The sequence below is a fragment of the Cebus imitator genome, unplaced genomic scaffold (assembly GCF_001604975.1).
Source record: "Cebus imitator isolate Cc_AM_T3 unplaced genomic scaffold, Cebus_imitator-1.0 Scaffold104, whole genome shotgun sequence".
NCBI classification, from domain to species: Eukaryota; Metazoa; Chordata; class Mammalia; order Primates; family Cebidae; genus Cebus; species Cebus imitator.
The window spans coordinates 6,231,140-6,245,746 of record NW_016107419.1 but is presented as its reverse complement, the minus strand read 5'-3'; the positions used below and the strand labels follow the sequence as shown (position 1 = coordinate 6,245,746).

Sequence of the window (14,607 nt, the reverse complement as noted above, 5' to 3'; positions counted from 1 at the left end):
ACAGATGAATAAATTAAGAAAGTGTATGGAATAAAAAGTGAAATTTCTTTTTAATCTGCATGTCTTCTTCCCCTGCCTACAATCCTTTTATATCGCATTTCTTGTTCCATAGCTAAATTATTGGTATTTTGGTTATGTGTCTTACATATACATGTACAAGTGCACACATGTTTATGCATACATGGTCATATTTTTCCCCCTACTTGATTGGAATATTACTATATATCTTTTTTGTGACCTTTTTTTCCCCCTACTTAATATATCGTGGTAATCTTTTTGATTTGGTATAGGTGAACTCAGAAGAGGTCATTTTAAGCAGTGCTTTATTAATTACTTGCCTGAACCCTTTAAGGATGAGGTCTTGGTCGTCTTCATTGCTATATCCACAAAACCTAGCACAGTATCTAACCATTAGTCCAGTCCTCACAATGAATTAAATCTGAAAGGGTTAACTCACTGCTTACATTATTTGAATGTGATGAATCCTACCCTTTCTGCCCTGAAGCTAGTGTAGATGGCATTCTGGAAGGACTTTTAGGAAACATATTATCCTTTATTTGGATGATTCTTTAAAACATGCTGATCCCTTGCATTAGAAATGTTATGTTTAAATCTCCTACTGTCAGTCCTGAACCTTTCTGTACTCATTAAGGGAGATAGAGAGCCTATAAGCTTAAGAAGTAACTGATCATAGCCAGCCAATCATTACACTCAACTAGTGAGCTTTTCTTTCTTTCTTTTTAAAAAACATTCTCTGAAGCTTAATATTTAAAATAAAATAGTAGTTGATATACATGGTAGCAATTCAAATATTTTAAAAAGTCTTCTTCCAAACATTTTACCACTTCCTAAAGGTAACTGCTGATGCCAGTTCCCAGTATATCCTTCCAAAAATGTTTGTTGCATAGATGCCTGCATATATTTCTTTTTTCCTCCCCTGCCTTTTAAAAAACAAATGCCAATATACTACACTCACTGCTATGTGTGTTTTCTCCTTAATGATGAAGAGTGTAGATGATGCTAATGATAGTAGCTAATACACTGAGTTTTAGCTGTGTGCAAGGCCATGTTCAAAATATATAAGTGTTAACTTGTTTGATCTTCACAATTCTAAAAAGTGGATATTATTAAAGTAGATTTTGGAAGACTGATCTATTTAATTATTAATAAATCTGCACCATTCCTTTTACCCCCTAACTTTTCCTCCAACTTTTTGAGAATTTTCAACCCTGTAGAAAAGGTGAAAGATTAGTAAAATGAACACCTGTTTATCTTTAACCTATTGTCGCAGTGAGTTTTGTTAAAAAATAGATTCCCATATATGTTTACCCACGTTCATGTGTGCACACACACATTCAGCCTCTATTTAATTTTCCAGATTGAGGTTTCTTCACTTCGTAGACTAGATAGGTAGAATGAATTTGAACCCTACTTACAAGAGGGTGTAGCTGTATTATAAATTCTCAGGGACTTGAATTTCCCCCACCCACATCTCCGATGGCCTGATATCAGTATCACAGGGCGGTGAAGGTTTTAGCCCTAATGTACCATTCTGGATTTCTACTTTGTCTTAGATTTTTTAACTCTGGAAACTTCCCATACTTTCTTTTGAGCTCAACTATACTATATGTTAAAAGATGTTTGTTATTTTTCATCTAAAATTTTTGGTGTATTGAATGAGGAGGGTTTATCTGCCTTACTTCTAGACACTACACTTCATACATTTTATGTTAATTTTATCTATTGAGTGCTGTTGATTATTTTATTCATGTTTTATTTATCTTTATCCAAGTCAATAATAAGCATCTTACTTGTAGTGGGTAAATCCAGAGACCTTAATTGGCCTCTCTTCCTTTATCTGTGCCATAAATGGACTTTCTGTAATAGTTTAAATACAGCTATTGTTCTGTCTTGTTTAATACTCCCAGTGATGCTGTTAGGTAGGTGCTGCCATTAGCTGGAGCAGGATCCAGGAATGTGAACTTCCAACAGGCACCCCACAGGCACCCCAGGTTGTTCCTTTGCAGTTGATCTATGCATGACCCCATGAGTAACAGAGCTGTTACCTGCTGCACCATTCCCTGCTATAGTAAAGACCTTCATAATATTTTCCCTTTTTTTTTTTTTTTTTGAGGCAGGGTCAGTCACCCAGGCTGGAGTACAGTGGCACAATGATGGCTCACTGCAGCCTCAACCTCCTGGGCTCAAGAGACCTCCCACCTTAGCCCTCCTGAATAGCTGGGACTACAGACGCACACCACCATGGCCAGCTATTTTTTTTTTTTTTTTTTTTGTAGAGATGGGGTTTTTCCATGTTGTCCAGGCTGGTCTTGGACACCTGGGCTCAAGCAATCTTCTTACCTCAGCCTCCCAAAGTGCTGAGATTACAGACATGAGTCCTTGCACCCAGGCAAGACCCTCATAATATTTCTCCTTATCTATTATAGTTGTCTTTTTTTAAACTACTGTTTTCTGTCCTTCACCTCTCAACTTCAGTGAAACTCCCATGCTGCTGCACACGTTTAATAAGAGGTTCTGATTTATAAATTCTTCTTTGGCTTTACGTTGACTACAGAATAAAACCTCAACTTATTACCATGACAGAAGTTCTTCTTCCTTTCAGGATCTAATCTATACCTCTTTCTGTTTTAATAACTACTTCTTTCCCTTTCCAGCCAACCCACCAAATTTAAGCCCTATAAAATAACTTGATATCCCTAAATGTGTCATGCTGTTTTATACTTTTAGGTGTTTGCACATGATATTCACTCTATTTTTAATTCCTTTCCTTGATTCACCCCTTATATTCTATTGAATCCTGCTTAGCCTTCAATACCTAGCTCAAGTATAGCATCTTTTACCCTTCCTGCCAACTCCTCCCAGGGAATGTAAGTATTTTCATGTTTTGAAGGACTTTGTACATTCATCCAATAGAATTTTTCGTATTATATTCAAATGTTTGTTTATATGTCTTTCTCACTAGATAGTGAGCTCTTTCAGAGGCCACAAGTACTACTTTGTTTCCAATAGGTGATACATTATCTGAATATTAAATTATTATGAAATCAGACTTCTCTTAAAGTTGACATTGAACTGCTGACTTTTTCTAATTACAGATATTCAGTTGACTAAAAATCTACTTCTGTTGGCCAATTCCAGCATAATTTTCTCAGTCCTTGTTTACAAGCACATTGTTACATCCTGAGGAACCTGTCATATACCCCAATTCAATGTTTTTCTTAATTTGAAAATTAGTAGACTATTTCAATGGAAACAAATCCCAATTGGGAGATTTTTAAAAGTACTTATATGTATATGTATAGTATTCTCAGTGTTGACTAGATGTGCTTATCAGCAGTACCAGAGCTTTATCAAACATTTTTGTCAACCACTTTTCATCAGAGCAAAGAAGCTTTTCCTAACTTTATTTCAATAGTTACCTTCTTCAATTCCGTTGCATTTTCAGTGTTTATTTGGCCCTAAAAGATAGTGAAAATTCCTAAAGTGGACGGGCAAGGTGGCTCACGCCTGTAATCCTAGCATTTTGGGAGGCTGAGGTGGGTGGATCACGAGGTCAGGAGTTCGAGACCAGCCTGATCAACATGGTGAAACCCTGTCTACTAAAAATAAGCCGGGCGTAGTGGTGGACACCTGTAATCCCAGCTACTCAGGAGTCTGAGGCAGAAGAATCACTTGAACCTGGGTGACAGAGCAAGATCTCCAAAAAAAAGAAAAAAAGAGAAAAGAAAATTTCTAAAGTTTGAAGTTCTGTCTTTTGTAAAATAAATATGTGCTTCACCATATTTGCAAACCATGAGTTTACTTCAAAGGACTATTTGTAGAAATTTTCATTCTGTGAAATTTCAGAATAGGGAGTACTAGTTCATACAAATAGAAAATTTTAAATGAGTATATAGTTTTTGTACTGAATCCAATTAATATTTCTTATTAAGTGTAAAATGCTTCAGAAATCTTTCATAAATAGGAAATTAAATGGTCATTTGTTAGCATATGGCTACTTAATTTTCAAAAGGGAGTTAAGATTTTAAAAATTGTCAGCTTTACAGTCAGGGTCCTGGCAGAAAACAGATGGCACACTTAAACTGGTTATGAAGCTAATTTAATAAAAAGAATCTTCATCAAGGTGTGGACAAGATTTAGGGAGCCCAAAAGGGGAAGATGCAGAATTTCAGGGCTACTTGGACAAGGGGCAGGAAGTACACCCCAGAAGGTAGTTGTATAGAGAGGGCACCAGACAAGAGGAGTGATCATCAGCCAACCTGTGGGAACTCTGGAGGAGACAGATCTCACTCTGCCTACATTTCCAAGCATCTGCCTACAGCCTTCTGTTGGCTGAACCCAACTGGAAGTCTGAGGGCAAGAGAGCTTGTTGACAGGGTTCATGATGCCGTGGTCCTGGGATACCAGGTAGGATTAAAAAAAAAAAGTGGGAAAGAGGATCTGGAGGAATTAAGTGGAAAATAGCAACCATATTAGCCAAAGTGAAAGGAACAGGAAAGAGCAAAAGCAAGTAGTAGGGATATTGTACCGTTTTTCTATAATTTTGAATTTTTTTCTTTCATTTTAAAATTTCATGGCACAAGTCCTGGTAATGTTGCGCAAAAACCGAAAACTGCATTGGTTATATAAGAGATAAATACTATGTATTTTGTTACATTTCCATTTGAAAGAATATTTTTCATTAATGCTAAGTAATTTTTTTTTCAAGGCCAACAAGAAATGTGAAGAGGCACGCCAAGAAAAAGAAGCAATGGTAATGAAGTATGTAAGAGGTGAGAAGGAATCTTTAGACCTTCGAAAGGAAAAAGAGACACTTGAGAAAAAACTTAGAGATGCAAATAAGGAATTTGAGAAAAACACTAACAAAATTAAGCAACTTTCTCAGGAGAAAGGACGGTTGCACCAGCTGTATGAAACTAAGGTATAACTTGTGCCATTTGAAATATGTTGACCTTATTTGAAATTTGTTCTCTTTGCTTTTCCGTATTTAATCAAATTATCATAATTTAACATGGTTAACTTTCAAATGTAAAGTTGTTTTTATTAGTTTACCTTCTAAAACCATGAATGTTTTAGTAATTTCAGTGTTTTATTACTTATATGCAGAGAAAAGGTTTGCTAGGGAAAAGATGAAGTGTTGGCATACATTGTTTATTAGGTAACTTTTTCTTGACCTTTCTAAAAACTTTCTTTTAAAATCTATATGTTGGAGAAATTTATGTCTCAAGGGAAGATTATATTTTTGTAAAATATGTATATAGTAGTGTCAAATATGAATAGTTTTAGAGCCAGAATTATAATTTGATATAATCTTAATGTAACACTCACCGTAGAATAGAATTTTTATTTTTCTTACAGAAAAACATGTCTGTCTTAGATACTGTCTAAGGAGATTTAGTTACTGAGCCAGCTATTCAGAACCCTCCCTGTTAACTAGCAGCCCCTCAATGGTCATATTTCCAGTGCATTATCATTTTTCAGTGATAAATGTTATTTTTTATTCATTAGCTGTTAGTTTAGGATTATTGTCATTGTTCTCAGGAATTCTGATGAAACCAATTTAGTTTGTTTTTCATCTTAATGCCAGCCACTTAAGAATCATAAAGGTATGTTGTGTTGGCAACACAACCAATTATTTAAAATGTAAATATTAATAATCTTTGTGTCTATTAATAGGATTTAGGATTTTACTACCCTCGTCATTTGGACTTTAAATCAGTTTTACAGCCTGTGGGCCATAGTGTGCCAGCACTTGATTATAGTGTTATTGCACTGATTACTTTGAGGGGGATATAAAAGATACACACATAATTAATTGATTACATAAATGAAAATGTATGACCTAGTGATATTATTTTAGGAAGGTGAAACAACTAGACTCATCAAAGAAATAGACAAATTAAAAGAAGACATTAATTCTCACATCATCAAAGTAAAATGGGCACAAAACAAATTAAAAGCTGAAATGGATTCACACAAGGTATGTACTGTAATACAATGGAATAATGATTAGAATGAGTTTTAAGAGCAAATGCATTAACAGTGAATGAGGCATGAAGCTTGGTTTAGTAACCCCTGCAAGTTAGTTTGGACCTGAATATTTGGTGATTATGAAAAAGATATGTCCTTGCATGATTTACATACTAAATTGGGTGGGATGTTAAATTTTATTATTCCTGGTATACAACACCCAAATTTGCCCTGTTCTTTAAGCATTTTTTGATATGCAAAATTTAAATAACATTGTGAGAAATTGGATGGGGGAGAATGTGTGAATTATCAAATTTGAATGTAATCTGGAAATTTTAAAAAATCAATGATGCTAAGATTTTATACTCAAAAATATAAATTTTTTTGTTTTTTTAATTTTTTAATAAATTCTTATTTAAATATAAAGATTTTAAGAATAAGTTACCTTCATTTTTTTATAAATATAAGTCTGTTGGTATTGTGCCTAGTGAATATAATTTTATTAAAAAGCTGATATAATAATTATAAAGGCTGATACCTGATGCCATAATTTTAAGCAGTAACTGAGCTGATATTAGAGGTAATAAAAATCTGAAGATGATAGAATGTGAAGTAAAAGAACAACTCTGACTTGTGACTTAAGAAGAGCAAGCTTATGAAAATAGCAATTTCCAGGTTTTCACAAACAGGCGTAATGATATTGGTTAAAATCATAATCATGGATTACCTCATTAAATAATTCTAAATCAGTAGAACTGTTAATAACCTTTGGTTATGTAGTATTCTCTGATATGGCATTATCAGAGAAAACTGTAGGAGGAATAGTCTCTGTTTACAGTGGTCAAAGGTAGATTAGAGATTAGAGATTGAGGCTTCCCCTCGAGTGTGATGCTGACCTACCGTTCAGCACATGTGTGCGAGGAAACTACCAAAGCAGAGAAAGAACTGTCAGAAAGGAGGAGGGCGTCCTGGGTTCAAGTGATTCTCCTGCCTCAGCCTCCCGAGTAGCTAGGATTACAGGCACCTGCCACCACGCCTGGCTAATTTTTTTTTCCCCCATATTTATAGTAGAGACGGGTTTTCACCATGTTGGCCAGGGTGGTCTTGAACTCCTGACCTCATGTGATCCACCTGCCTCGGCCTCCCAGAGTTTTGGGATTATAGGTGTGAGCTACCATGCCTGGAAGACAGGTTGTGTTTTTATCCTGTGGCTTAAAGGGGATAGTGTCCTAGTGTACTCTGTCCCGTCTGAGTCGAGTGTTATGGGATAAAGGAAGCTCTCAGGGCAAGGAGCTTCTTAAGTTAAATCGCGAGAAATTTGGGCATGATTGGGGCCTTCACGTGTGTGAGAAGCCATTTCATTTTATTTCTCGCTGTATTTTCCCCAACTTCTAGTTGATAAGAAAAAATTCTTGATGATTTTTCATATGTGGGGGCTAAAGCAGTAGCATACAATTTCGAGTCATCCTTAAATAAAATAACCCACCTAAGATCTTGCTCCTGTTAAGTGGTGAAATCAACTGGAGGTGGTTCCTACAAGTTGTTGTTTGTTCTAGTTTTGTTTGTGTGTAAGTAGGCTGTGTGAATTAATTCATTTATATTTACTATGTCTTTTAAATTAGAACTTTTTTATTATGTATGTCCTTTTAGATTTTACCTATAGTTCATACTTTGAAATAATCACCCAATATCTAATTTTAGCATTGTCTAAATTTGAGCATCATCTAGGAGAATCTTAAACTTCAGTAGGAATCTATGAGTTTATACAATTTCCATTCAAATACTAATTTCAGAAGGAAACAAATATTCTTAATAGGACTACTTTGACTTGATCTGCCTTTATGTTTGGGAGAAAAAAGCTGAGTAATTGCAGGAAAGATGATGCGAAATAAATGTTGATCTTTTGGCCCCATTTGTTAATTGTATTTGCTATTTGAACGTTGTCCTGTTCCATTGTTAGTTTTCTTCATCATTTATTGTATCAATTTTTTGGGGGGGTGGGGAGGGTTGGAGTCTCACTCTGTTGTCCAGGGTAGAGTGCAGTGGTGCGATGTCAACTAACTGCAACCTCCGCCTCCCGGGTTCAAGCGATTCTCCTACCTCAGCCTCCCAAATAGCTGGGATTACAGGTGCCTGCTAGTGTGCCCCGCTAATTTTTTTTTTTTTTTTTTTTTTTTTTTTTTAGTAGAGATGGGGTTTCACCATCTTGGCCAGACTGGTCTTGAACTCCTGACCTCATGATTCATCCACCTCGGCCTCCCAAAGGGCTGGGATTACAGGCGTGACCCACCACGCCCGGCTGTATAATCAATTTTTAAATCTCTATACTATGATACCTTTTCCTGTCTTTTAAGTTATGGGTACCTAAAGTTAGTGAATCCAGATTATATGGTCCTTATACTTGTACAACATTAAAATGAAGAAAGGTTTTGCTTTGCATTGTGGGGTACAGGTGGAAGTTGGAATCGGCTTTTTTAGGATTCAGTCTCTCATTAGCTGAATAATGTGAGGATTAACTTCTGCCAACTCAGACTGTTTGCTAATCAGTCAAAAGGGAAACAAGTATTTCAGTCTCAAAATTGAATACTACTCAAGTGTTAAATGATTAAAATAAAACTGTTCTTATGTCAAAAAAAAAAAAAAAAAAAAGGTGGGCAACACTCCCTGGAGCTCAACAGGGCTAAGCCATTTAAATTTTCCCTTTACTTTGAGTTACAGAATGAGGAATTTAAATTCCAAATTTATAAAAGGAATAATGATTCTCAACTGCCTGAGTTGCTTCAAGATGAGAACATAATACTTGGTCATATCTGGTATATGTGGTACTTTCTTCATCTTCATCTAGAGCACTAAGAGACAGTATCCTGAAACCTGTTAGAATACTAGCACTGTGGATTTAAAAAAAAAAAAAAAAAAAAAACTTTTACAGATCTGTTTAAGAGATTCCTAATGGCAGCTTTGAGCACCAATGAAACCAAATACTCTAAATAAGTTAGAGAAGTGGTTTAAGGCTGACTTCTATAAGGTTACATGGTACAGATTGCTGGAAAATGAAAATAATAAGCATATTGACTTTGTATGTAGAAATTCACTAGTTCTTTTTAAGCAAAAGCATTTATTAGCCAGCAAGCTTTGTGCATAACACTGTATTAGATAACTTGGAGGCTATCTACTTAGGAGATACAGTCATTAAACTTGCAGAGTGTCCAGGATGGGCTCCTGGTTACTTATTTTATGTATTTACCTACTGGATGTTGGAAAGAGTCTCTGGAAGGATACAAGATTTAATAATCATGTGGTTAGTATAGGCTATCTCTTGAGACGTGAGCAAGAGACGTGAGACACTTAGTAAGTTTTTCTTGAGGCACCTTTCCTTTCTAGTTTCTGGTTCTTGCCTACCAAGTCTTAGGTACTAATAATACTGTAGTCCTGTGGGTTACTGGATCCATTGTGATCAGTAGTTTCTGGTCAAACCCCCAATGCGTATTACCAGAACTTAAGAGTAGGTGGACTGGCTACCCAGATCATCAGACTACACAAGAGAAACAATTTATTTGTTTCCTTCCCTAAACTCTTTTGGGATTTAACTGAAAATGCATTTTGAACACCTAGCCTCTAAAAACAGAAACCTTTTATTTTGAGTACAGTGAATAAAGATGAGTTTCTCCCAGTGTACCTCATCTACTTGTTTACCTACCTGGTTGCTACTTATTCACCTACCTGATATCAGGATAAGATCATCTCACTTGAACATACATACGGCTAGCAATAGATGTGGCTGTTGTTCTTTGGCTCCCATGGTTTTGGCTATGCTGAGTGCTTGACAGACATTACCGCTTCAGAGAAAGCTAGAAGAGTAGCCTTGGATATCAACGCAGTAGCTAGACCAGCAGGAGGCTGTCAATGGTAATATGTTACAGGCCTAATATGTGACCGGGGCTTAGTATATTTTATGATATGTTCTCTACACTAGCTTACCCGAAGCAAGACTGTTGCTTAATAAGCTCTTCTCCCAAGGCTGCCATGTTGCCAGTGACAGTATCATTCTTAAATGGTTTGTTTACTCAGAAGGCCCACTTATTAAAAGCTAGAGCAGGCATCTTATTTGCTTTGCCATTTTATCTGACTTAGTAAAACTATATTCTATGCTGTTCTATAACTATACTGTTCTATAACTACATTCTGTTGACTATATTGCATTATAGAATAACAAGGTCCAGATTTACCCTTCTACCTTAAAAATAAAAGATAAAGGATATGAAATGAAGCCTTTCAGACTTGAGATAACAGGCAGCATAGGACAGAGATCTCTGAGTACAGGGGGAAAAAATGAGGTATTCCTGGACAGTTCCAGGCTGCAGAACAAGGAGAAGAACCTAAAACAGCCCAGCAGCCTACCTTAATTGAGACAGTTTAAAATACAGGGTAACCAAGCCAGAGTCCCAGAAAAGAGAAAAATACAACAGTCTGCAGTGAGTTCCCTTTAAGTCTTCAGCTGACTACTGATCAGTACATGTGTGTGTGTGTTAAGAGAGGAAACTACAGAGGAGGGAAAAGGAATAGGGGCAACAATCCGTAGAGCTCCCACAAGACTAGGAAATTATGGCTGTGTTTCCACAAGCCAAAGATAAATGACCTCTCAACGCACATCAGGCAGGGCTGCATCAGGCAGCTCTCAGAAGGTTATTGCTTTATTGTGACCATGAATTTGCCTTTAAGTCTCTTGCAGATCTGCCTTATAGAACTTTAAAAGCAAGCTTCAAATAAATTGTTTCAAGTAAATTTACTATGTCCCAAAACAAAGTCCCAAAATATTTAAATAACTTCAAAAAACCCTAGCATCCAAGAGCATAAAATTTACTCTGTTTGGCATCCAATCAAAAATTACCAGGCATGCAAAGAGGCAGGAAAATGGAACTCGTAATGAGAAGAAAGGAAAACTAGATCAATAGGAACAGATCCAGGCGTGGTTTCTCACACCTGTAATTCTAGCACTCGGGAGGATGAGGTGGAAGGATTACTTGAGGCTGGTTGTTTTGAGACCAGTCTGGGCAATATAGTGAGGTCCCCATCTCTACAAAAAGAACTTTAATAATTAGCCAGGTGTGGTAGTGTATACCTGTAATCCTAGCCACTTGGGAGGTTAAGGTGAGAGGATCACTTGAGTCCAGGAGTTGAAGTTATGATCATGCCACTGCACTCCAGCCTGGGCAGCATAGCAAGATCCTGTCCTGTGTCTTAAAAAAAAAAAATTCAGAAATGACATAGAGAGTAGAATTAGTAGACAATGAGACAATAATGTTAAAGCAGCTCTTATAAATACATTCCATATGTTCAAGGAGATAGACAAATGCTTGCATATGATAAGGAGAGACAGAGAAAAAAACCAGATTGACATAATGTCTGAGATGAAAAATACATTGGATGGAATTAATAGCAGATTAGAAACTGCAGAGGATAAGATTAGTATACTTGAAAACATAGCAGTAGAAAACTATATGCTAGTGACTTCCAGATTTATAACTTCCACCCAAAACTCCAGATTCATATATTTAGCTGCTTACTTGACATCTGACATCTTGGATGACTTAAGGCATCTTAACATGTTTAAAATTGAACTAATAATGTACGCTTTTCAGCTGGACATGGTGGCTTACACCTGTAATCCCAGCACTTCGGGAGGCTGAGGCGGGCAGATCACAAGGTCAGGAGTTTGAGACCAGCCTGACCAACGTGGTGAAACCCCATCTCTACTAAATATACAAAATTTAGCTGAGTGCGGTAGCACACGCCTCTAATCCCAGCTACTCAGGAGACTGAGGCAGGAGAATTGCTTGAACCCGGGAGGCGGAGGTTACAGTGAGCTGAGATAGTGCCATTACACTATAGCCTGGGTGACAGAGCAAGACTCTGTCTCAAAAAAAAAAAAAAAGTACTCTTTCCTGCATTGCTTTTCTATCTCAATAAATGACAATCCGTCCATCCAAAAGCCTTGGATTTATCCTTAATTTCTCAGTTAGCATATCCAGTCCTTCAGGATATCTTCTTGCTCATGTCTCATCTATCACATTCTCAATGAGACTTTTCCCAGCTATTCTATCTAAACTTTCAACACCTTCCCCCACACTTTCTCATGTTCGTGATTTATTTTTATTCCTTAGCACTTGCCATTAATATATTTTGCTTATGTATTGTATTTATTATCTCCATTACTAGAATATGAGCTTCATGAAGGTCAGATTATGCCGGTTTTCTTATACAACTATGTCCATGGAGCATGGAACAATGTCTGGTGCATAGATGCCTAGCGAATACTTGAATGAACGAATAAGTGAAACACAGTCAATACCTTAACCAAAGCGTTTAACGTGATTCTCACTTTTCCCTTACTCATTTATTTAATAAATATTTATTTGGCATTAGGAATCTCTTAATTGCCATTTTTTGAGTGAATGAAGTAAGTGCTTACTATGTGCTAGGCTCTTTTTAATTATTGATAATATAGTAGTAGAAAAATGTATATAAAGTTCTTTCTCTCTCTCTCTTTCTCCTTCCCAGCCTCTCTCCCTGTCCATTGAGTCTAGTATTTTAAAAGTCAGTATTTGAAAAAGTAAATAATTGCCTGTATTTTAAAAGTGGTACTAAGTTTTAATACAAGTCAAATTATTATTAAAGACTAGCAACTGAAAATATATAACTTTCAGTACTTATATGGTAGCTTTTTTTTATGGCATGTAAAAAGCAATTTATTTTTGTTTCTTTTCTTTTTCTTTTTTTTTTGTTTTCTGAGATGGAGTTTTGCTCTTTCACCCAGGCTGGAGTGCAGTGCTGCGATCTTGGCTCACTGCAATCTCTGCCTCCTGGGTTCAAGCTGTTCTCCTGCCTCTGCCTCCTGGGTTCAAGCTATTCTCCTGCCTCAGACTCCCGAGTAGCTGAGATTATAGGCGTGCACCATCACACCTGGCTAATTTTTGTATTTTTAGTAGAGATGGGGTTTTAGCATGTTGGCCAGGCTGGTCTTGAACTTGTGACCTCAGGTGATCCATCTGCCTTGGCCTCCCAAAGTGCTGGGATTACAGGTATGAGCTGCTGCACCTGGTCTATTGATGCAATGTAGATGGTTCAAGAGATACAGGGAAAGGCATTCCAAGTGGAGGAACAGCAGGAAAAAAAGGAACAAAGGAAGGTGAGTATTGGGTATTTGGGGAGCCCAACCTAACTAGAGGCTTATATTAGATATTCCTTTATTAACTCACAGATATTAGTCAGACATTTAATATGTGACAAATACTGAGTTAATTCCTGTTAAGAAGCTATATGCTATATTAGGGGAATGTATAAGCTGTGGTATAATGTGTTGATCATTAGAATCCAGGGCATGCCTGAATTAAATCTATGGAAAAGCAGAGTAGCAGCATCTGCCTTTTTCTGAAAGGAGGCTGCTTAGAGGAGATGATACCTAAGTCCCATTTGAAATCCACATGATAACCGAAACCATGGATCAGTTTGGTGGTAAAGAATTATGAAGAAAGAGCTGCATGGGCAGTCTGTATCTTGGAAAATACACAGGAAGTAGAAGCCAGTCAGGGAATAAGGAAGAGGGCAGAAAGAGAAGGAGAATATTGTCTTGTAATGGAAACAAAGGAAGGATATTCAAAGAGTCAGGGGTGGTCAGAACTGGAGCAAGTAAGTAAAGAATAAAAACAGGAAGTAATTGGATTTAATAAGGGTAGTCCCTGAAAACTTTTGGAGTTACCATCTTAGGAACATGGTTAGGAACAGAAACCAGATTGTAGCATCAGTCTATAAAAAGGCAGTCTTACTTTGGGAGGCTGAGGCAGGCAGATCACCTGAGGTCAGGAGTTTGAGACCAGCCTGGCCAACATGACGAAACCCCATCTCTACTAAAACTACAAAAATTAGCTGGATGTGGTGGCGCACACCTGTAATTCCAGCTACTCAAGAGGTTGAGGCAGGAGAATTGCCTCAACCCAGGAGGCAGAGCTTGCAGTGAGCCAAGATGGCACCACTGTACTCCAGCCTGGGTGACATAATGAGACTCCGTCTCAAAAAAAAAAAAGACGGTTTTAAATAGATGCTTTCTTTAAAAAGAATTGTCTTTTCTGTGTGTGTACAAAGAACTTTACACTTGGTTCATCTTATCAGGTTAGTAACTTCTAGTAATATACCAAAAACTGTCAAATTTAACTGTATTTCATGGCTATTAGTTAACTCTACAGATCGTTTTAATTTTTTGTCAGAAACATAAAATACTATTGGTAGAATAATAATCAGCCCCTCAGTGACAGTACTAGAACAAGAACTTGCCTACTTGCTGATCACTTCTTACCATTCATCACATCACTGTGGCCAACTTTGTCTCTGTCTTTTGTCGATGCAGGAAACCAGAGATAAACTCAAAGAAACAACAACAAAGTTAACACAAGCAAAGGAAGAAGCAGATCAGATACGAAAAAACTGTCAGGATATGATAAAAACATATCAGGTACGCATAACTTCTATAATAGATTAGTATCAAATAATACCAAATATCAGCTCGCGCTGTCTCTCTCTCTGTCTTTCTCTCTCTCTCTCTCTCTCTCTCTCTCTCTCTCT

At 36.9% G+C, this 14,607-nt stretch overlaps 1 protein-coding gene across 5 annotated transcripts in view; it reads left to right on the top strand.

Moving 5' to 3' along the window:
• CCDC186 (coiled-coil domain containing 186) overlaps positions 1-14,607 on the top strand; it is a 55,057-nt gene that overhangs the window by 25,396 nt on the left and 15,054 nt on the right. For 4 of the 5 annotated variants that reach the window (XM_017537635.2, XM_017537636.2, XM_017537638.2 and 1 more), the window contains 3 exons: positions 4,730-4,942; positions 5,882-6,001; positions 14,393-14,497. In XM_017537635.2, the coding sequence (XP_017393124.1) occupies positions 4,730-4,942; positions 5,882-6,001; positions 14,393-14,497 (438 nt within the window). The remainder of the gene's footprint in view (positions 1-4,729; positions 4,943-5,881; positions 6,002-14,392; positions 14,498-14,607) is intronic. The other variant, XM_017537639.2, reaches the window with a different exon arrangement.